At 50.3% G+C, this 22,537-nt stretch overlaps 5 protein-coding genes across 5 annotated transcripts; 3 read left to right on the forward strand and 2 right to left on the reverse strand.

The window, feature by feature from the left end:
* Window positions 1–267: 267 nt before the first annotated feature.
* IAR55_004165 (uncharacterized protein) lies at window positions 268–4,479 on the reverse strand (the record flags this gene model as incomplete). Its single annotated transcript, XM_066947265.1, has 6 exons — window positions 268–465; window positions 533–2,847; window positions 2,898–3,306; window positions 3,352–3,823; window positions 3,885–4,139; window positions 4,193–4,479. The coding sequence occupies 6 exons, from the start codon at window positions 4,477–4,479 to the stop codon at window positions 268–270; spliced, it is 3,936 nt and encodes a 1,311-aa protein (XP_066802644.1).
* Window positions 4,480–4,881: 402 nt separating this feature from the next.
* IAR55_004166 (uncharacterized protein) lies at window positions 4,882–8,643 on the forward strand (the record flags this gene model as incomplete). Its single annotated transcript, XM_066947266.1, has 18 exons — window positions 4,882–5,083; window positions 5,152–5,364; window positions 5,425–5,643; window positions 5,712–5,933; window positions 5,998–6,109; window positions 6,164–6,336; window positions 6,386–6,485; window positions 6,548–6,588; window positions 6,653–6,760; window positions 6,813–6,875; window positions 6,928–7,000; window positions 7,051–7,266; window positions 7,326–7,572; window positions 7,629–7,668; window positions 7,720–7,916; window positions 7,964–8,000; window positions 8,046–8,075; window positions 8,132–8,643. The coding sequence occupies 18 exons, from the start codon at window positions 4,882–4,884 to the stop codon at window positions 8,641–8,643; spliced, it is 2,805 nt and encodes a 934-aa protein (XP_066802645.1).
* A 957-nt stretch (window positions 8,644–9,600) lies between these two features.
* On the forward strand, window positions 9,601–13,418 carry IAR55_004167 (uncharacterized protein; the record flags this gene model as incomplete). Its single annotated transcript, XM_066947267.1, has 18 exons — window positions 9,601–9,790; window positions 9,850–10,056; window positions 10,142–10,360; window positions 10,473–10,640; window positions 10,711–10,822; window positions 10,880–11,052; window positions 11,105–11,201; window positions 11,256–11,299; window positions 11,358–11,456; window positions 11,508–11,576; window positions 11,631–11,703; window positions 11,754–11,969; window positions 12,038–12,165; window positions 12,221–12,339; window positions 12,388–12,427; window positions 12,491–12,678; window positions 12,735–12,771; window positions 12,835–13,418. 18 exons carry the CDS (start codon window positions 9,601–9,603, stop codon window positions 13,416–13,418), a joined length of 2,763 nt encoding a protein of 920 aa, XP_066802646.1.
* A 177-nt stretch (window positions 13,419–13,595) lies between these two features.
* IAR55_004168 (uncharacterized protein) lies at window positions 13,596–16,484 on the reverse strand (the record flags this gene model as incomplete). The annotated part of the gene is made up of 9 exons (XM_066947268.1): window positions 13,596–13,642; window positions 13,701–13,750; window positions 13,812–13,997; window positions 14,049–14,164; window positions 14,217–14,270; window positions 14,329–14,733; window positions 14,788–16,233; window positions 16,289–16,333; window positions 16,386–16,484. 9 exons carry the CDS (start codon window positions 16,482–16,484, stop codon window positions 13,596–13,598), a joined length of 2,448 nt encoding a protein of 815 aa, XP_066802647.1.
* Window positions 16,485–16,783: 299 nt separating this feature from the next.
* IAR55_004169 (uncharacterized protein) lies at window positions 16,784–18,317 on the forward strand (the record flags this gene model as incomplete). Its single annotated transcript, XM_066947269.1, has 5 exons — window positions 16,784–17,035; window positions 17,094–17,261; window positions 17,325–17,615; window positions 17,676–18,130; window positions 18,188–18,317. The coding sequence occupies 5 exons, from the start codon at window positions 16,784–16,786 to the stop codon at window positions 18,315–18,317; spliced, it is 1,296 nt and encodes a 431-aa protein (XP_066802648.1).
* Window positions 18,318–22,537: the final 4,220 nt, after the last annotated feature.

A 22,537-nucleotide genomic window follows, 5' to 3' on the forward strand; every position in this document is an offset into this window, starting at 1 on the left:
CGAGGACGTTGATCTACAGCAAGCAGGCAGAAATGGGCCGAGCAAAGTTTCACCGAGCTTGTCGAATCTTGTTGTCGAAGCCAAGTCATATCCTGGGCACATATTGCATCTAAAAATAGAACGACCCATAACTGCAGTCGGCAGCACCTCCCACCATATCAGATACAACTACATGTCATAAATACTCTACACGAAATGCAATTGACCGATCCACTCCTACCCTCCACCAAACTCTGCTTTTATGCAAGTTGTACTGAGTCACCGCAATCACTTCCTCCCAGTAATCGCAGCCAGCTCAATCTTCTTCAACATGCTCTTCAAACTCTTCCCGCCCTTCTGACAGTTCTCTTCTAACCACGATTCGAACTCCCCTCTGATCTCTGTCAGACGTCCAGTGATAGGCAACTCGTCACCTGGATTCAGAAGGGCGTCGAAGAGTGAATTCCAGAGTGAAGATTGCCAGTACTGTGATCCGAAGATCATCGTTAGTCCTCTGATCAAAGGGGCAGGCGTTCTATCACATCGCACTCACCCGCTTGAAAGGCATGTCAATCTTGTCTCTTCCCTCCACCACCTCCGTACCCATATACTTGCCGAACAGCATGCAGTACGCGACACCCGCTAGACCGAAGTAATCTGTTTGATAGGACCAGCTTCGATTCTCTCTCATCTCTTTACAGTCCCTTTCATCCGTTTTCCAATCCACCACAAACTGTTGCTTCTCTCCTGCAGGATACAGCGTAAGATCAATCGCTCGACCAAAATCGATCAACTTGACTCCCTTGTATGACCATCCGTTGTTGCCTGATCGATCATATGTTGCTGACCAGGATGAAGGGTTTGGTGGATCATCCAGTCGCACTAAACAATTATCGATCTTCAAATCGCCATGGATGAAGCCAGCTCGATGTAATCCCTCGACGAGCTTCAGCAACTCTATAGTGAAAAAGATTGCCAGCAGCTCATCCACAGCTGATGGGCCGCCCGAGACGGAAGGAGCGATGCCCATGGTAGTGGCTTTGTTGACGATATCAAGCACGGTACCCTGATGGGAGTAATCGAGAACAAGGAAGGACTCGTCGTGGTACGCGTAGATGTTTCGCGCTCGCACGATAGAAGATCGTAGAGCCGTGTCGATTCTTTGATGGATTCGATCGAGAACTACTGCTTCCCAGACGCTACATGGTTGTTCGACCTTGACAGCAACAAGCGAATCATCCTTCTCGTCCTCATCCTCGTCATCACTATCTGCGTCATCTTGAGCTCGACGAGCATCCACGTCAACGGCAAGGAACACTGCCCCGAAGCCACCCTCTCCAATTTTGTCCAGGATCTCAAACATCTTGCCTTGCATATCAAGTGAGCAAGAATCGTCACCGCCGGCAATGGAATTTCTTGAGCTAGTGCTGGCGCGTCTGACTTTAGATCGAGCGTGCTTTTGGAGTCCTTCAAGCCGTCTGGAGGGTGTCCCTCGATGATCGACAAGTCCAGGGAGAGCGGAAACGGGTGGGGTGATAGAAGCAAGCAGTGTGGCAATCACTTCGGCGCATGCAGGGTTGCAAGGGTTGGGCAAAACTGATTGAGGCTGTGAGGCTGTGACGAACGCGTCGGTGTCCGGTTCCACTGAAGCCTCTCGTGCTGTATGCATTGTTTCCATATCTGTCGCTTCAGTAAGATGCATGGTGTGCATCGATCCAGAATGATCGCGGTCGGGTTTGTGAATTGTAAATCCTTCGGGAAGTTGGAAGCCTGCTTCGACGTCGCCAGAAGGTGGATTGCTATCTGGACTGCCTGACTTATCGAAGTCGATCGGAATGAAAACAGATTGCTCTGCTTCTTGATCTTGCGCAGCGGAGGAGCCAAAAGACCCTATTAGTCGCGATGGATTCGAGGTTGATGCTACAAATGCATCGCCTTCTTCGGCCTCGGTATCACTTTCAGGGACGCTGAACTGTCGAGAAGTACCAGTCATCGACGACCGTAGCGCCGTCAATTGGGTGTATTCACACGTTCGTTCTGTGATTGGCGTCATTGCATTGATCTGGAACCGCCTCATCCCTCTTGGTTGTGGTTCTTCCTCCTCCTCATTCAGGTCATTCAGATGCACGTGAGCGACATCCTCAACCACCTCATGAACGAGGTCGCCGTCCTCGTCACTTTCTGGCACTTCCTGGATGACCTCCGTCACCCCTCTACGTAGGGGAGCATGTCGTGCCGGCACCGGTGTTGCAAAGACGTTATTTGACACTTGAGGTGGTGGCCGCGCTTGAGTCGACAACGAAACTTCAGCGAAGGGAGCCGGAGGTGGCGGTGCGTTTTCGTCCTCGGTAAAGATACCGAATGCGCGAGGTTTAGACGAGCTGGCCGCCAACGAGGTTCGTGACGCCAAAGGTGTCTTCGCAGGAGTATCGCTAAATATGTTGACTTTACTCGCCTTGCTGGCGGACGGTGGCACGGCATTCTCATCCATGAATGCTGCTGACCGAGAGGCGTTCTCATCACTGAAGATTGTGGGAGGTGGAGCACCCTCTTCCCCAATTGTTGCCGGTACAAAAGTCCGATTTTGTGCAACGTGGCCTTGTGCAGGTGTCGGTGTGGGCGGGACGAAACCTCCTGGAGTGGCCAGCATTGAGACCGGCCCTGTGCGAGAGGGCAATGGAGTTGGCGCCGACTGTATAGGCTCGTCCTCCTCGTCGGAAGAACTTTCGTTTGAGTCACTGTCCGCGTCTCTGACTTTGCCATGAATGGTTTGATCGAACATACGCATGACTTCGAGTTCAGCCAATTTGGTGTTGACTGTAGGTGATGGTGGCCTCTGCCTTTTCTCTTCCTTCTTTGGCGTTGAAGCTGGAGTTCATCGTCAGCGACTGGACCCCTACATACGCTGCCTCACTCACATCCCGGTTTGTGCCATGTCTTCTCCCAATCTTTCACGTCTCCTCGCCAATCTTTACCCATCAATCCACGTTGTCTAGCTCGGACCTCTTCAAAACTCCATTCATCTTTTCCTCTGAAGACATTGTTCCAGTCAAACATCCGTCTCTCTACTTTGCCCCCATTGCCTTTGACCTCTGGGCCGTCTGTGGGGCACTCCCATGGCTTCATCACGAAATGTGACAAAGGTTTGCTTGGCTTTGGAGGTTTGCGGGCTGATGGCGGTGCGGGAAGGGAAGGAATATCAGTCGACAATGCCGTTGTGTCGTAATGACGGAGTGGATCGGATTTAAGTAATTCTGCTTCGGTAGGCGGTTGTTGTTTGATTCGAGAAAACACTTCATCGGCAGCGCGTACCGCATCGTTCTCGGACTACTGGGCGTCAGACCCACCTTTACGGCGTACTGCTGCACTTACCACATCCTTGAACACCTCAACCTTGGGGGTACGAGGCGTGACCCTTCCTCTTGCAGTGCTTTGGGGTAAAGTCTCTCCTTTCCATGGACCAGCCTCGACAGTATTTTCCTTCCTCCTTCCATCTCTCGTTCCAAACTCAGCCCATTCTCCTGGCGCGGGATCTTCAGCTCCTTTGGCACCGTCGTCCGCGAAAATCTCCATTTTCGACCCGTTGTTCTTGCTTGATGTTCTCAATGACGGAGCTAATTGTGTGGCGCCCGTGACCGAAGTTGACGCCGTTGCAACATGGCCGAGGATGGAGCGACCAGGTGTTCGAGCTGGGGCGGCAACGACGGAGTCGTCTTCTGGAACAACGCCAGAAGGGGGAGCCATGATACGCTCGAGGAATTGCTTGTGCCTGGTCTTCAGACGGTCCACAGGTGACGCTTTCCGTGCTATACCGATACGGTAGATCTCATCTGCCTTCTTCCGTCTGAGGCGGAGCATATGATCAGTATCAGTCTTCAAGTATGAGGCAACAAGTTGTCACTCACCTTCCCAGACCTTCGAGAGCCGCGGCCCACTCTTCATAGAAGACCGAATGTTTGGTCCCGATGTCTCGTGATTCCAAAAAGGCCCAGATCTCCTCTCTTCTCTCTATTTGACGCGCATACATGACCCAGAGCTTGAGATACCGCACGTCTTGAGTATATCTTGCATCGTTGACGAACCGTCTTGTGGTCGTCTCGAGAAGAGGCAAGAGATGCGTGTCGGAAGAAGGGTGGTGCTGAACGACGAACAGAATATATCTAATCGATGCGAGTCAGCCTGACAGTCTTTCTGGAACGAAAGATAAGCTCACTTGTTGTATACATCCAGAACGTCCTGCACGCCGTCCATCATGTCCTCCCCTTCTTTATCCCTCCTTTCAGCCTCTTCGATGTCCTTGCGATGTCTCTCATGGCCTTCCTGGACGACCTTCTCTGCGGCTGAAGGTTCTCTCAGCACATTTGACAGAGTCGCCGCCGATCGACCACTCGCGAGAGGCCGAATGTTCTCTTTCTGGGATTCGATGAGCGCAAAGTCCGTTGTGGGCCCTGCGGTTGGAGGGGATGGGGGCCTGTGTGCCGGTGAGAAGAGAGACTCCATCGTTCAAAGAGCTCTTTGCCAAACTGTCGTGTCGAGTGAAGGAAAGAAATCAAAAGTCAAAATCAGTCGCTTTGTTGATTTCTCTTGGTATCTACCGGACGCGTGCATCCATCCCGGTTGTTTTGGCTCTCAGCTTATCAATCTACAGTACATCCCCGGTTGATGACGTGGCATTTGTGATTCTGCGTTTTTGCCACCCCCTCCCGACGTCATCACAACAATATAACTAACAACTTGCATGGGCGACCACCTCCACACCGCACGACCACTTTTAATGATGATGATGATGATGATGATGATGATGATGATGATGATGCACCTCTTCAACAGACAGCTTTCTTTGTCTTCATCTTCTCTTCTTGTCCTTCCGTACATCACACGTATCACTTGACCGACAACAAGATGACTCAAGACAAGAACATAGACAAGCCATTCTACATGCAGGAGGAGGAGGATGGGGTCACAGTCTTACCGGCTGAAGAGGATGATCCCAGTATCCCTGAAGATGAAAGCAAAAAGGACAAGGACGAACGCGTGGATGCAGAGAAGAAGGCCGGCGTGAGACGTGTCAAAGTCGGAAAGGTGGAAGTGGATCCTAACATCGGTGAGCTACATGAGACTAAGCGACTTCCTAGCAGTCCAAGTGGGCGACGAGCTGACAATGCGCGATAGATTATGCCAACTTCTCTTCGGATGGTCCGGGCCTTGATTCAAGAGCTGTGCTCGATGACACGGGTATGATCAATATCTGGGTTGATCTCAAGAAACCTCTTCCGGACCTTCCTCAAGACTATGCAAGACCCGTCAAAGAATACGCAGTGGACACAAAAACCAGTTCAGAGTGTCCCCCATTGAACATCGTCATATTCATAACTGGGTCAAGAGGTGAGCTTTTACAGGTGGAAGTCCTTCAGGTCCTCAGCTGACACGAAGAGTGTATGTCAGGCGATGTACAGCCCTATCTCTCACTCGCCCTACATCTCATAGAGTCCAACAACCATCGAGTCCGCATCGCTACCCATCCAGACTTCAAAGACTTCGTGGTCAATGCCAATCGTCGCTTGAAGGGCAAAAAGGGAAAAGATGGTCGGAGTTTGGAAGGTCACATAGAGTTCTTCAACGTTGGAGGAGATCCCAAGGAGCTCATGGCATACATGGTAAAGAGTGGGCATAGTCGCGCCAAACCCTTCCGATGAGTAAAATGCTAATTGAGGGAGGAATTTTCTGTGTAGATCCCGGTTTACTACCCGGAATGGCATCTTTAACAAATGGAGACATCGCGTCCAAGAGAACTATGACAGCAGAACTTCTCAGCGGCTTCTACAAGTCGGTCTACTCTCCCGATCCTCTCACCGGCAGGGCTTTTGCTGCCGATGCGATAATCAGTAATCCCCCTGCTTTCGCGCATGTGCACATCGCTGAAGCACTTGGATTACCTCTGCTCATGACTTTCAGTGAGCAGCACAGCTGCATGGATCTTCTCATCAGAAAATTTCAGTTGATGACTTTCCTTCACAGCTATGCCTTGGTCACCGACAACCGCCTTCAACCATCCGTTGGTCAACATCAAGCAGAGTAGTGCTGAGAAAGGTCTTACCAATTACCTGAGTTTTGCTCTAGCCGAGATGTTGTACGTCAGGCTTCAGGATGAGGAGGCCGAAGTGGGCTGACCTATTGACGGCAGACAATGGCAAGGCCTGGGTGACGTTATAAACGAATTCAGAGACAAAACTCTATGGCTTGAACCGCTATCAATGGGTTCGGGACCTTCTGTGACGGACCGATTGAAAGTGCCATGGACGTATTGCTGGAGTGATGCTCTGATTGACAAGCCAAAAGACTGGCAGGACCATATCGGTAGGTGATCGTTGATGCGGACGTTAGCCTGGGTTGATGTTCGTTGCAGATATCTCGGGATTCTATTTTCTAGCTGGAGATGATGATTTTGCGCCCGATCCGGAGCTCGAGAAGTTCCTTGCCGCAGGCGAACCGCCAATCTACTTAGGGTGCTTTCTGTCTTGTTCTTCTGTCATGGCCGTTTTGAGGAACCGCTGACTTGTTTGCACAGCTTCGGATCAGTGGTTGTTGAAGACGCAGCAGCAATGACCAGTGAGCTGTCCTTCGCTTTCACTTGGTTTTTTCTGGCGCGATCATCGTTGATGACGTTCTGTAGAGACAATTTTCGAGGCAGTCCAAGCGGCTGGGGTTCGAGCGCTCGTCAGTGCCGGATGGGGTGGGCTAGGCGGTTGTGACGTGCCGGACGATGTCTTCATCCTCACCGGTACGCTTGAAGCTTAGGGTATATATCGACTAAAAGGCTAACACTCATCCAGGTAATGTGCCTCATGACTGGTTATTCGCCAACGGCCGGGTGGCTGCGGTCTGTCATCACGGAGGTTAGTTACAATGTCATGAAATAGAGTAACATCTGCTGATGAAGGTTTGTAGGTGCTGGTACGACAGCCATTGGCTTACGGAACGGCCTTCCCACCATTGTGGTTCCATTCTTCGGCGATCAAGCGTGAGCCATTCTGTTCTGTGGCCACACTTTCATAGCTGACTAGCCCCTAGGTTTTGGGGTAATATGATACATAAAGCTGGAGCTGGTCCTCCACCAATCCCTCAGAAGACTTTGAGCGCCGGAAATCTCGCCGAGGCCATTCAATACGCTATGGGCGCACCAGCTAAGACGGCAGCCCAGACTATGGCCGAGAAGATTCGCTCAGAATCCGGTGAACAGAAAGGCGTTGACTCTTTCCACAGGCATCTGCCGCTCTTGAACATGAGGTGAGTCTGGCATCGTTTGGATTGCCACGCTAGCTATGTCTGACGTGTTTGTCACATAGGTGCGATGTAGATCCTACAAAGATTGCTCTTTGGTGGTCGGATGAGTTGTGTATGAGGATCAGCGGAGCAGTGGCAGCGGTCATGGTCGAGCAAAAGAAGTTGGAATGGAAATCACTAGAACCGCATAGGCCAAAGGAGTATGATTCCAGAAGATCAGTCTCGGATCCTCTCACTGGAGGGGCCTCAGCAATTCTGTCCACAGTCACGAATTACTATTCAGGTATTGCTCAAATATTCTACAACCCAGTGAGTTTTATACATCCTTTCAAGAGATGTGTACTTACTGTTATCTGTATCTTCAGCCCAAAGGCATCATCAATACTGCTACTGCCATTCCTCGAGGTCGGTAGGCAACAATTCTTGACATGAAACACGCTGATGCCGCCATCACAGGAATGATGAACATTGTCAACTCAATATCAGAGGGTATGGACAACATTCCTCGTCTGATCGGATCCAGTACGAGAGCCAGGCCTGAGGTGGACGATTTCGAAAGTGGAGTGAGAGAAGGAGCGAAAGGTGTGTTCTACGGATATTGGGACGGCATTACCGGACTGGTCACAGAGCCGGTGGAAGGCGCGAAGAAAGAAGTAGGTCCCACAGCTGCAATTTGCCGAGCACCGCTGATCCTCCGTAGGGTTTCTTGGGAGCAATCAAAGGGATTGGTCGAAGTTGTGAGTGATACCTAGAGGATGACTTTAAGCTAATGTCGATTCAAGACGTGAATGTGACGGCTAGACCTGCAGCTGGTATGCTCCTTATTTGAACGTCCGCGGTCGTCACAACGCTGAAGCTCATCTCACAGGTATCGTCGGAGCACTCTCGCTTCCTATCAGGGGAGCTATGAAGGAGATCCGCACGAAATTTTCGGCACCCCAAGAAGTCGTGTTCAGAGAGCCTCGTCAAATCTCAAGTCGAGAAGCAGCCAAACTGCTTACGGAAGATGAAAAGCGGCAACTCGTCAAGATATTTGAGCCAATGACAACGGGTGAGATGGTGAAGGGGAGAAAATATAAGCTGGAAGCGAGGGTGAAGCGACTCTTAAAGGGCGATGAAGGTGCTCTGGATGAGGATGGTGATTCTGAGGGTAAGCCGGCGGAGGAGCAGGTGACAAGCATCAAGGTGGGACAGGTCTCGGCGAAAGGTCCGACAGTGGACTCGCGAGGTGAGAAAGGGGATCAGAAGACGCAAGAAGAGAAGGATGGCCAAGCAAGGAGCGATGAACAAAGTAGTGACGAGGAACGTGAAATGACTGCCGAGGAAAGAAGGGGTTATGAGAAGGCTTTGCGAGAAATGAGGAAGAAGGTGGGGAAGTGATCTGTCAATGTCTATCTCATCTATCAATGGAATGTACGAAATGTATGAACATGCATGTGGTGTACGCAGCAAAAGATAGTGCCATTCGCGGAGACCCAATCACCTCTTCGCCGGGCTGCCCCCGGTCCCACCCCAGACGGTGGGTCCTAACGTCTCCCTCAATCATGTATGCAAGTTACTGTGGGGCCGCTTGGAGAATCTTCGGATCCAACTACTGACGGACTTTTAAGGGTCCTGCGAGTGCACTCATGGACAGTAAAGTGACGCGGTTGGAATTGCCCAATCCATTAATCCCAAGGAAACAGATTCTTGGTCATACTGCATTGTACAAGCTGATTAGGTACGGGAGGATGGAATTGTTAAAGTCTTGACAGTATTGGGTCTGAACCAACAACTTCCACGAGACGCACTGGTTATCTGTCCAGTCAGACATGTCAGATATACCAGAACAATCTGAGCGGATTGGGGATAGCGGGGGATTGGGACATGTGGCGAGACATGGGAAGAACTCTGTGTGGTGGGGAGGAGGGTTGGTCACGAGGCGAGGGGATAGAGAGGGAATTGTGACGTGCTGGGCGGTGCGTGGCGAGGTATAGCATCAACGTGCTTTTGTGGTCTGGTCATGCATCGGGAGAGATTGATCCGCCACACCTACTCATACAGTACATGAACAAGCGTCCAATGTATCATGCTATCGACAACCATCCACCATATCCGATCATGCTTGAATACTCCTCGGACTCGCACCCAATCTCGCTTCCAATCTCGGCGCTCCCTGTTTGGGGTCTCCACGGTTTCGTTGTTGCACCTCGGGCGATTACCGCTGCCCACTGTCCATTCATATATATACACAGGGGTACATGAATTAGTATCCAGCGATGCATCCCACTTCTCCCCCACCCTTGATCTTTCCATGCCGTAGTCGGTCATAAGCAACTCGCCCAAGCGAGAGACACCATGTCAGAAGCCCCTCCTCCGCCGTATGAAGCCGGGCCTAATCCGCCCATAATCTACTCCCCATCAAGCTCTGCTGTACCACCGCCGAGTCAGTTATCAGTGGAAAGACGGCCAACGCCATTTTCTTCAACGTTATCATCCACAACGACGCCTCGCTATACTGCATCCAGTAGTGCTTCCTCGGATCTAGGTCAGTTCTGCTACCTCTTTTGTATCACTGCGATACCAGGCTCACATAACAACATTCAGGCCCATCTGTCTTCTCGAGCCCCGGTGATGGTTTAGATGCCAGTGCTTCCTGGTCCAAAACCGGAGATGTGGACGTATGGATAGACCTCAAAGCCAAGCTGCCCGATCTGGAGGAAGATCTCGCACCGTCCGTTAAAGAATATGCGGTTGATCCCTCTGGAGACGTACCGATTCTGAACATTGTGATGTTTGTCGTTGGGAATAGCGGTAGGTAAATCCCTTCTGATCTGAACCGTACGGGACTCTGTAGACTCAGAAACCAGCTGATTATAAACTTTGACACGGCCTGTAGAAGAGATACAGATATACATCGCTCTCGCTCTGGAACTCATCATCCGACATTCACATCGAGTCCGAATAGCCACGCAGGAAGCGCACAAGGGCGCGATAGAGAGAGCGAAACAGTCTCTCGGTGGGAAAGTGGGGAAGGATGGTCGAGCTCTCGAGTACAAGTTGGACATCTTTGACATTTACGATTCGCCTACATCAAGTCTGGCAGAATGGTGTCGGCGTAAGTGTCGCCTTTTTTACTTGACGACAAGTCTCTCCCTCACATCCCCAATGAAAGAATGAAATACTCCTTGGCCGAATGTTACGTCTGACTGACGCTTCTACTGGGATAGGACCGGATACACTGGAAGCAACCTTCAGAAGCTTTTACAAATCGACATACTGGCCAGAGCCAATTTCGGGCTCATCCTTTGCAGCAGATCTTATTGTCGCTTGCCCTTCGGCTGTTGCTCATATCCACGTCGCCGAGCTGCTAGGATTACCTCTTCATATCGTTTCAGGTGCGGAGCGATCCTGGCCAAGTCGAGTAACATGGAACGGGTCACAGCTGATGCGCAGTCGCAATCGAAGCCACACCTTGGTCACCGACGACAGCATTCTCGCAGCCTTACACTACGATCCGGAGATCCAACGCCGAAGCTCGTTTGAGCGCTTATCTCAGCTATGCGCTAATCGAGAATCTGTCAGTCAGCATTGTACACAAATCGAGTCGAGGTCGTGTCACTGATGCTGATTCCAGCATGTGGAAATCGCTGGGCAAAACCATCAGTGATTTCCGTCAACTGACTCTTGGGCTTCCTCCCTCGGACAAGGTCATCGGACCGGGTCTGTTAGACAGGTTGAAGATCCCCTTCACATATTGTTGGAGCTCTTTGGTCGCTTCCAGACCCGCAGATTGGAAAGAGCACATTGGTAAGATAGACTTGAGTAGTGCTGTTTGGATCAGAGCTGAGTTTCTAAATAGACGTGACGGGGTTCATTTATCCAAATCCGGAGCCCTATCGTCCGGATGATCAGTTGCTCTTGTTCTTAAAAGAAGGACCGCCACCTATCTATGTCAAGTGAGGACAATCACGTCTTCACAAACGACCTAGGACTAATCTATCACCTGTCAGACTCGAGTTTGACCATCGACTCGAAGAAGGCGAGGTGCCCTTGAGTGAAGTGTTCACTATCATGTACTCCAATCCGGGACGCTGACGGAATACATATTGCAGGCATCATCATCGGAGGACTCAAGAAATTGGGATCCCGAGTCATCGTGGCTGGAAAAGGAGCGACTGACTTTAAAGCACCTGATGTTTTTGTCATTCCGGGTGAGTCAAGCTTAGTACACATGTCTCCCACCCCAGGCTGACTTGACATAGACGGAGAAGGACTGCCTCTGAATTATCTCTTGGCGAATGCGAGAGTTGCCGCTATATGTCATGACGGAGGTGAGCCAACGGCTGAGTCACCAGCCTGTCATGGCTTGATATTGTGCCTCGCAGGAACGTATGTGACCTCCATGGCATTGAAGAACGCAGTACCATCAATCATCATTCGCACAAACGCTTCTAGCCGGTGAGTCTAGCCAACATCAGTGAACCAACGCTAATTGGTCGGCTGAAAAGCTTTTGGGGCGATCGTGTGTACGAAGTGGCAGCCGGCTCTCGACCAATACCCATTGATGAGCTAAGCGTGGAGCACATAGCTTCGGCTTTGGATGATATTTACTCGCCTAAAGTAAGGGAGGCAGTGAGATCCCTCAGCAACCACCTTCGATCGGAGAATGGGACAGACGAGGTAGCGAGGTCGATCCACAGACATCTGCCATTACTCAATATGCGGTAAGTCGACAGCATAGTCATGGTTCAATCGATCAGTGCGGTCGGACTGATCTCTCGCAATGCGTCAGATGCGATGTCATACCGTCTCGTGCCGCGTTATGGTACGACGCCGAGCGTTCCCTTCGTCTATCTGGAGTGGCCGCTGCGGTCCTGGCTCGAGAAGGCAAATTGAGTTTCCAACAGCTGGAGCTGAACCGTGCGTCACTGCAAAACCAACCAATGGGTGAGATCTGACTTCGGGTGTACTGTAGGCCCCCGCGAGTATCCTGTCTCTTTGGCAGATTCCGACCCGATCATCGGAGGCGTACAGGCATTCTTCCTGGCCATCACAAAGTCGATCGTAAAAGTGACACACATGTTTAGCAATCCAGTGAGTGAAGGCTACCAGTTGCTGTATACGAGCTAATGGTAGGTACAGGCTCCACAGCGAGTAGTGGACATAGCGTCGCAACAACCGAGTACGTCGTGATATTGTTGTGCGGACAGATTCAGCAACATCAAGCTGATAATTCCCGGGATAGTTCTCGTCAGACAAATTCAAAACCCCAAAGGCGGCTGGACTTGGCAGTATGAGCGTGATACTCGTCCGAGGATGCCTATCACCGATATGAAGTCAGGTATGCGAGAGGCCGGACAGGAGGCGTGGACCGGGATGAAAGACGGTATGAAAGGGGTCGTCATGGAGCCACTACGAGGGCTGCAGCGAGCGGTGAGTATCAAGATACATATTGCCTAGAAGCACGCTGAGTCACTGAATGAACGCAGGGCCCCATTGGAGGCATCCTTGGACTGGTTCAAGGTAGTGAGCAGAACCGTCCTGCGTGGTTATACCATCAGATCGGCTGAGCGATGTTTCTTTCCTCAGGTGTCGGTCTAGCTACACATTCGCTGGCAGGAGCTATCCGAGCAGTCGAGCTCGGTGTCGAAGGCGGGCTTTCCGAAGCTCGTAATCGATCAGGATCAGGAACCACGACCCAGATCTACCCTTCTTCACCTGCGGACGTCCTCAGATCCTCGAGAGCCAAGACCAGTATGGAGGAAGCCAAGTCGCTGACGGAGGAAGAGAAGCGTCAGATCTTGGAGGAATATAAGAGGGCGGCGAAGATTCCGGAGAGAGTGGAAGCTAGGAAAAGGAGACAAGAGAGGATTTCACAAGGTCTAGATGTTGCAGCAGTCGGACATGTGCAAGGTGGTATAGCGTTGGGAGTGACGGAAAGACCGGATTTGGTATCTGCGAAGAGCGGTAGTAATAGTGGTGTCGGCAAGTGGTGGAAGGGGAAGGGGAAGGGTAAAGGAAAGGAAAAAGTGGAGGCGACACTCAGTCCGTCCATCTCGATATCTGGTTCATCACATCAGCATCAGAAGGAAATTGAGCAGAACGAAAAGGAGCAAGAAGCCCAGGCGGAGGTGGAGCGGAGTCAAAGAGGTGGATTTAGTGGTGGGCAGTAGTCTCGTCTATGACATGTACTATACATCATCCTGGAGTGGGCTGGATCTGTCCACCGCGACCCGATTCCGTATCTACGAGTAACCGTACAATCACGGCTGTGGCAGTAATCTATATGACCGTAATAACCACTAGTATTTTCCTACTCTGCAGAGCTAACATTAATGGCTGACGGGACATCACACCGTTGAGGCTTGCAACGTATCAACAAAAGACATCGGGAACCCTATAAGGGTTGATTAGCTCTACTTGGTCTCCCTTTCGCTTGTACACCGCCGACTCACCTGACAAATCTCGCTGCTCCACCAGTCCAACCAGATCTTGTCGTCCCATACTAGAAGATAGGTCAGCGGTTCGCACCCAAGACCGTTTCCTAGCTGTTGATCTCGACTCACTGCAAGCATGCTCCTCTAAGACTGTTCCACAACGCATCGCTTGTCACGCCCTTAGCTCCACTGCCCACTTCTCCAAACAAATAGCCTTCGCTAGCATCCGCATGCTGCAGTCTGAGTGCATCGAGCGCTGATTGTGCTGCGAGTGGGTACTGCCCTAAGTTCAGGTACGAGATACCGAGATTGAACCTGTGACCGGTGATCAGCTCTGATAATGAATTGAAATGTTGTGATACTCACAGTGCGCGCACGAAATTAGGGTGGAGGGACAAGGCTTTGTGGTAGTACTGAATCGCCTCGTTGGACCTTCCGCTATTGGCAAGTGTCGCACCGAGTCGATTGTACAATAGCCAGTCCTGAAGATCACTTTTAGACCATGTTACCGGAAAAATAGGTGATACTACTCACGTCGGGTCGAGCAGCGGACGCTGCTGAAAAACAATCCTCGGCTTTTTGGTACTCCTGATCGAGAGCGAACCTGGGTCAATCGAGCTTGTAACCGCTTCGGATACGAACTCACCTCGCTCGCATTGAACAAGACACCTAAAGCGACCTGTACATCGGCATCCACCTCCTCTGGGTTCATACGGGCCATTCCGATCAACCTCTCCACCAGCCGTTCTCTCCCACTATCTCCCCACCTAATTGTGCTTTGCTCCACTCCCTCAAGTATCGCGCCCTCTTCTCCAAGCCGTATCCAGCGTTCCAACATGGTACATGCCGCTTCGCTTTCTCCTTCGTTAGTATAGCTTACTGAGAGCGCGAGATACGCTGGTCGATAACTCGGTTGTAGTTGCACCACTTTGGACAAGGCCAGGATCGCTTGATCTTCTCGCTCATTCTCTTGCTGCTTTAGACCTAAATTGTACCAAGCTTCGTGCGAGGTCGGATTCTGTTGCACAGCTGCTTCTAGCTCCAAGATACCCTGAAATGGAGATCGAATTAGCCACTGCGGGCCGATGAGATGTCACGCACTCACCTTGAGCGTCGAAGAGTTGCGTGGAGGGTTCAAATGAAAGCCTATCGCCTCAGAAGTATACGGATTCCTACTTTGGAAGAGGTATCTCTCCGTCCTATCGCCCCTGCCCATTCCCCTCAGACCTTTGCTGCCCGGTTCCTTCCGTTGGAAACGTTCCCAATCCGATTGTAGCTCTCCCCAGCCTTCCGTTGATCCTACCCCTAACCTCGATTCGTGTGCCTGCCTGAGAGTCCCGTTGAAAGCCGCAAATGTCTCCTCGTCAAAGTCGTCATCCACCATGCCATCTTCACCCCAAGACCACCCCGCGCCTGGTATACTGATTTGCGAGGCCAAACCTTCTTCCAGATTGTTTGGTACACCGCTTCGTTCGAGCTGATCAAGAGGAGGCTCGGTGAAATGGACGCTCCTTCGACGTTGTGGGACGGCGCGTTGCTCTAGACTTTCTGTTGACTGGATGAGAGCTTCTTGATCGCGGAACTGTTTATCCCAGGCGAAGCTGATCTCAGGCAGAACTCCTTGGGGGACGGTGTGAGCAGGTAGTGCCGACATCCAGGAGTTCAGGGAGGGATAGACCTTTTCGCCTCGAGGATACGGCGACATTCGAGCGACGTCTTGGAGTGCGGAAGGGCTGGACAACTGCTCGTCTCTTGCTTGTGAATGTATGGTCTCGTGCCCGTTCATGTGATCTCCAGCCCAATCCGCAGCTGTGGATGGGCCCCTTCCCACCAGCTTCGCTCCTTCGCCTACTCCATCACCAGGCACTGCTTCACCCTCATCCACCATCAATCCGCCTGCTCCCAAACCTCGAAGAAGCTCCATGAATTTGCTTTGCGCCAGTTTTGGATTCGCGGACAAAATATCTGAAGAGTGTTCCAGATCGTCAACGAAAGTACGAGCGGTACGTGAAAGAAGATCTTGAGCATCGGTCAGGGGTTCGCTTTTCCTGCTCATTTGCTCTGGAGGTGCTGTTGAGGGTCTTTCCTGAGCTTGAAGATGGTGGAGCTCTGCTTGGGGAAGCGGACTTGCAGGCAAGGTTTGGTAGGGTGGCCTCGGATGGTGATGAGTCATTTGTGGTATCATAGGTTGATGTCCCCGAGTCTCCCATGGGGCAGGTCCAGCTTCTCGGGGAGGAGCAAATGCATGAGGATGGTTCCGGCGAGACACATGATGTTCAAACTCTTCATGCCAGCCTGTCACTCGCGGCGACGGCGACAGTGATAAGGCGCCAGTCTGCGGACGGCTTGATCCGGCTTGGGGCACGAAGTCTTCAGCCCATGAAGATGACAGTGAAGGGGCATGAGTTTGCCTATAGACTTGCGCCCGAGTTGGGGAGGATGACAGGTGCTGTCGTAGCGATGCGAGATCGAAGGGAGAGGGTGCAGTCTGCGGAGGGCCAGAAGAGGCAAAGCCAGGAGGGGGCCGCGAAGAGATCTGACCTCGGAAGGGCTGAGGTTCGAGTGGTCAGCTGAAGATTAGCGAACGTTGAAGATATGCCGCTTACCTGCCTGGGAGATCCTGCCACATTAGGAACAGAGACCAGTCGATCCTGCGTATAAGTGTCAGCTCGAACTGGACCCCGAGGCAGGCTCAGAACTCACCTGCTGAAGTGATTGATCTCTTTCCAATCTCCCTGATACGTTTTTCAGCACATTGGTCGGACCACAGTCGATGGCTGCTCCTGACAGAAAGGCGGACATCTTGGACCATGAGTACGATGTCCTTTTGAAAGGGACGATGCGCAAGGAAAGAGGAAAAGATCAGGGAAGGTGAATTGCTGTTCGTGTCCGGGAGTCATGGACCTGCAAGTAACCGGTTGGGTGCGACTTTAAGTGGGGATAACAATCAAAGTGCTTTCGAAGAACACACACGTCATCACTTTCAGACCCGAGCATCGTTTTCCTCCTCATTTTCTTTCCAACAAGTTCACACTCGAACATCTTTTGCCACCGAATCCTTGACTGTCGTGACCCGCACGATGTCCGCTTCCTTCTCAACGATGACAGCGCATATGATGCAGTCGCTACCCCTAACGACGAGGTGTCCCGGAGTGTCGAGGCAGTGTCTACCTGGACCCTCTTCGTTCCGGTCCCGACGAGAAATCTCGACGCAATCGCTGCGGCAAGCACCACGACATTATCTGGGCAGAATCACGCCCAAGCGGATCGCCGTACCCCGATCTGCTATCGAAGCTGGTAGCGCAGGTGCTGATACGGGGCTTCCTCGACGATCAATATGGCGTCCCATAGTGGTACGTCAGCATTTCTTGGGCAATCATGTATAATTCGTCTAAATCGTCCCTGCCATAGTTCTCTCTGGCATTTGGAGGTGGAGGCTATGTTCTAGCAGCGATATACACCAATTTGGAGACTCAGAAGTGGGCGGAGAAGCTCGGAGGAGGCTCGTGGTGGAGAAAAGGCAGAGACCAACCATCAGATCGGGAGATTAATCGAGCCAAGCAATTAGAGGGCGCAAAGGTAAGTCCACGACTTCGTGCACCCGGTCCAAAATTCGTCAGCTTAGCTTTGAATGTCTCGCAGAGCGCTCAGAAAACTTTGAACACCCTACCGACCACACTTTCCTTCCTCCCAAATCTCGTTCTCATCCCCATCCTCCGTCTATACGTCGTCAGCTCTGAGTTCTATTTGAATACACCTTCGTCTCAGCTCGCTCCTTTGGGACTCATTGGCTTCATGGGCACTGTGTTTCTCGCTTGGAAGGTGAAGAGATGGGAGCCTTGGATGAGGAAATGGTGGCTTCATCGTCCGGTGCTGTTCACCCCCTCAACACGTAGAGAGTGGGCGAACTGCGTGACGTTGGTCACAAGCACAGTGAGTCGTTCGCGGTCAAATATCAGTCTGGGCAGAGCACTTATCGGAGCCGCTTGATAGCTATCCCACCAATCACTACCTCACTACGCCTTTAACTCTTTCGCCCTGTTTTCTTTCGGCTCAGCAGCTTTTGCATACCTTTCGTCTCCGCCCTCCTTGCCCGCCGTCCCCTCTGCAACTCACACGCCTCATTTCTTTGCCTTCTTGCTTACCGCTGGGCTATTCTCGTCTTTGTCCTCTCACCTCTGGACCAATATTTTCCGACTACCTCGACTTCTTCGCGCGCTCGCTCATCCCGCTAGAATATCCTCTCCGCAAGCTTTAGCAAATCATCAAGCAATCTTACCAAGTCTGGGTGCGAGCGGTGCGATTTATGCCGCGCTTACCATGACAGCATGTGCTTATCCCGAATCGAGTGTTGGGATCATTTTCATCCCTTTCATCAAGCTTCCGATAGGTCTAGGAGTAGCCGGCATGGTTGGGCTCGATCTCTTGGGTCTGATAAGAGGCTGGAGGTGGGTTATACTGGTCACGAACAGCTGGGCTACAAAGGCTGACAGTATTGCACGTAGATTATTCGATCACGTCGCGCATCTCTCGGGAGCATTATTCGGTTTTGCCTATCACGCTTGTGGTCGAGAAGCATGGGCGTGGACGAGGAAGCAATTCGGCGGACAGCCAAAGAACATAGGTTACATATAGACCACCACCTGATAGCAAGAATGCACAGCTACGATCCCATCAGACAGATCATCGCGCGAAAACTGCGATCACTCCTCATGAAGTGCTCCTAATTCAATGCCTTGACTGTCTCTCTCCTCCGAGTCGTGCTCTCGTCGGACTCCCCTCTCCCTCTGCCAAGGCATCAGAAGTCCAGACTGTATCTCTTTGCGCCATAATTTAGAATTCTCTCGATGGTGCAATTCCCAATTTTTCTGCGGTTCCGACTTCCATCCTGATTCTGCTCCGTTTGAAAGATCGGACAGAGTTCTTTGCAGTGGCCTTATCTTTGTCCTTTCTTGTTCGTTCAAAGAGGCATAAAATTGAGGAAAGGCCTGAAAGATGTTCTGGACCATCTCATTGTTCTGAGCCTCGGAAAGAGTATATTCTGAGAAGCTGCCAGCTTTCTCATGTCTGACCGTCTGCAGTGTGTATTGTCAGTCAGTCAACTGTAGCAATGTTTACCACAGACTTACTGGCCTGACCACCTCATCATGCTTGTGCTCTGAAATTGCCTCAGATTGGCCTGTGGTATCCTCAGGGCTGAATCCCTTTGAATGTAGAGCATGATCTTTGGAAGAGCTGGTGACTCCTGACCTCTCTGGCATCTATAATGGACAGACATGTATCAGCAACTAAATAAGCAGAGCCTGCCAAAAGATTTACTCACCACTGCTTCCGATTGTTCTGCTTCTGATCTTGCTTGTCTTGCAATCTCAGCCCTGCGCTTCCTTCTTTGTGATTTCTTTGCAGTCTTGGTAATTGATCGTTGCATTTGGTCATGCCAAGCAGACCATTCTGACATGTTTGTGGGAACAGATTGCTGATCACCATAACGGTCATGTATTTCATTTGAGATCTTGCACAGAGTTGAATTGGCAGTTTCTATATGGCTTCTGGCTGTGTCTGTGTTTTCCTGAAGCTTCTCCTCTCGTCCTGTGTACCCAGCAAAATCATCTATAGCCCTTGACATTGTACAGTATGCCAGTCGCTGTCTGTGGGTCTGAAGATCATTGACAGTGTTGAACCAAGTACTGCCCAATTTTTCTATATTGGTGAGGCCATCCTCATCAGCTGATGGGGTATATTCAGCTTTCATCCACTGTGGACATTTGTCTGCCACAGTTTTGATCACAGCTACCTCTAGTTCACTGATGACATCAAAACCAGCATCTGCATATTTGTCCAATCTTTCTTTGACAAGCTCGCTCAATTTTTGTATGGCAAGCAGCCCAGTGCATCCATTCCCTTTGGTCCAGTTCTGATCTTGCAAACTGGTAGACGCCATGGAAGAGGCAATTGTTGATTGCATCTGTTGTTCCGACTTGGTTTTACAAAAAACGTCCACTTTTTTGGCCCTCTCAACAAAACTGCAAACTGCTTCTGAAAAGTATTCTGCAATAAATTTCTTGTCTTGTGATAGTTCATTAGCAGTAGAGCCCCGATTGAGATGGGTTGACCGATTGGTGGCTGCACCAGGGATGTATACCTCATTAACAAAACCAGGCCCTTCTTCTCTGATTTTTTCTGTTACGTCTTGGTCATGGCATTGATAGTACAGACCACATTTCAGTTCACCATTGCTTGGATCTCTGGTCAAAGCAAAATTGGCATCAAACATGCTTGAGCTAAGTTCAGATTTCTCTGTGGAGCTGCCTTGTTCTGTTTGTTGCATGATGGTGGTAATCTCCCCAATGAGATTTTAGCGGTGTATGAAAGACTGAGGGCTTTTTTTGTAAGTCAGTCCAAGGTCACTTGGGGAATGGCTATGTCTAGAGATGCTGAAAGCGGCTTAACAATCATGAACACAGAGTCATGTCAAGGAGAGGTAAGAGGACTTACTGCGCGTAATTGATCTGTTTGCTGACCAGAATGACGAGCTATGTTGCTTTGATATGAAAGCTAATGGCTGAATAAAGTAAAGATGTATCTGTTCAAGAAGACAAATTGTACAAGGAAAGTTCTATTCCCAAATTGATACAGCCCGTTATAAATACTGCAAGGACGATTTGCTGCAACAACAGGCGGCATTTGGTAAACCTTTATGTCTCCAAGATTCTCAGTCATGTAGTGCAAGGAGGCTCCATCCTATGTTACTTCAGGGGACAATTTCTGATCTGTGTTACAAAAGAAAGATGATGATATAGGTTTCTAATTGGGCCTTTCCATTACATTTGTGGAAGGCCATGACCTTTGATGACTCCAGATTCAGTAATGCAGATCCGTGCCCCGATCGATTACATTCCATTGAACTTGTCATGACCACAACTATTGCACCATTGCATCATTGCATCATTACAATAAACCCTTTCATCATCTTTGACAAGTCATGATGGCCATTTGGCCGCAGCCACAAATAGTGCATGTTTTGTAAGACTCTGTCATGACGGCCATTCTGCCATGATGTCACGGAGCTACACCAACCAACAAAGATATCCGTTGTAGTGCATAGGAGTTGGAGGAAATTAGCTTGGGAAAGAACCTGGTTTGTTATAGTCGGACAAGGTGTAGGCGAACACCATGTGAGAGGGTAGAGCGGAGCGCAGACGATTACCATCGTGGGAGAGTCAGACAAGGCTTGGACAAATACGATCGTGGGAGAGTCGGGCGAGGCTTGGACAAATACAATCGTGGGAGAGTCGGGCGAGGCTCGGACGAATACAATCGTGAGAAGGTAGAGTGAAGCTCTACCGTGCAGTATGCTTCAACCGAGACTTAGTCAATCAAAGGATAGATAGTTAGGGAGCTTCTTCTTCTCTTAGTACTCTTAGTTGTAGTTAGTCTAGCCTTAAGCTATCCGTAGATTAGTATATGAATTGTTCCCCTTACCAAGTCAATCGAAGTACCCAGTCACCTCATACGAATTTCTCTACGAAAGCTCCGCCTAGTATTGGGTCTAATGAGAACCCTCCAACTCCCCTCTTCCGCTAAATCTCGGTAGCACCACGCGGAATCACCTTGGCGGAAGTGATATTTTACCTACGCGGAGGAGTACTACACCGCATACTTGATGTCAAGTTTCTTCATTGGTCTTGTTGTCTTGATGTTTTGCATAGATAGAAGGACTTTGTCACCTATCTTGTATTCCGGAGTTGGATTTTGTCACAATGGTCGATGTGGCCTCAGTCAATGAGCCCTATCACACAATGCAACAGCACGATATGGTTATAACAAGGATAACAAGGATAACAAGGATAACAAGGATAGCGAGGATAGCGAGGATGTCACAACGGCAATGTAACCGGCCATTAACCACTGAACCACAAAAGGGAACAATCGGAATCTCCAGCCGCACTGGAATTCCGCCGGTTATATAGGCTTGCCGCGAGACATTGGCTGGGTGGTCATGGCCGACATGACAGAGGATAGCGAGGATAGCGAGGAACTTGACACAGATATCTAGAAGGGCTTATAGCAGTTCTAGATAGACTGAGGTACCACAGTGATATCGTTGAACAATGAGCAAGGTACTAGGTATGACTTTCAATCGAGAAATCGCTAGGGAAAGACTAGAACAACGAGAACTAAGACGATGTATATATATATCTCCACTAACCCATCCGCCAGGATGCATAGAACATCGATCAACTTCCTCCTGTTTCTATCGTTCACCTGCAGCGCCCTTTAGCTTGGTCTTTGGCGAGTATATCGAGTTGTGCTCGAAGATATCGAAGAAGTCAAAGATATCAAGAGGGTTTACGTAATAATGGCTTATTTGTGGTTGTGGCGGAATGGCCGTCATGACAATTGGCCATTGTGACATTCTATTCCTCTTCCTCTTGCCAGCGCATTGGTAATCCAGACTCTATCCCTCTTTGTAGCACTTTTGGTTTCTGTCTGTAGTACCACTCCAGATCCTTCTGCCTCTTGTTCTGCCATTTCCAGCTTGTCTGGATTAAAGGCTCTGAGCTGGTTCTGCATATACTCCTTGCCTGCCTCTCTTTTTGACCAATAGACTGATATATTGGGGGAAAGTCATTGTACATACTCCAAGGCACCTGATTCTGATTGCTCTGGGTATCAGATGAAGCACACCCCGAGAAGCTGCCTGCTCGCTCATGTCCAACAAACTATTTGCATAAATCAGTGGTTCTCAGAGTAACTCACCAAGTTTGCACCCAACTTACTGGACCTTGGCCCAAAGATTGCTTCTTATGTATCTTGACTGCATCAGTCAGAAAACCACTCTTATGCTTGGATAC

The sequence above is a fragment of the Kwoniella newhampshirensis genome, chromosome 7 (genome assembly GCF_039105145.1).
Source record: "Kwoniella newhampshirensis strain CBS 13917 chromosome 7, whole genome shotgun sequence".
NCBI classification, from domain to species: domain Eukaryota; kingdom Fungi; phylum Basidiomycota; class Tremellomycetes; order Tremellales; family Cryptococcaceae; genus Kwoniella; species Kwoniella newhampshirensis.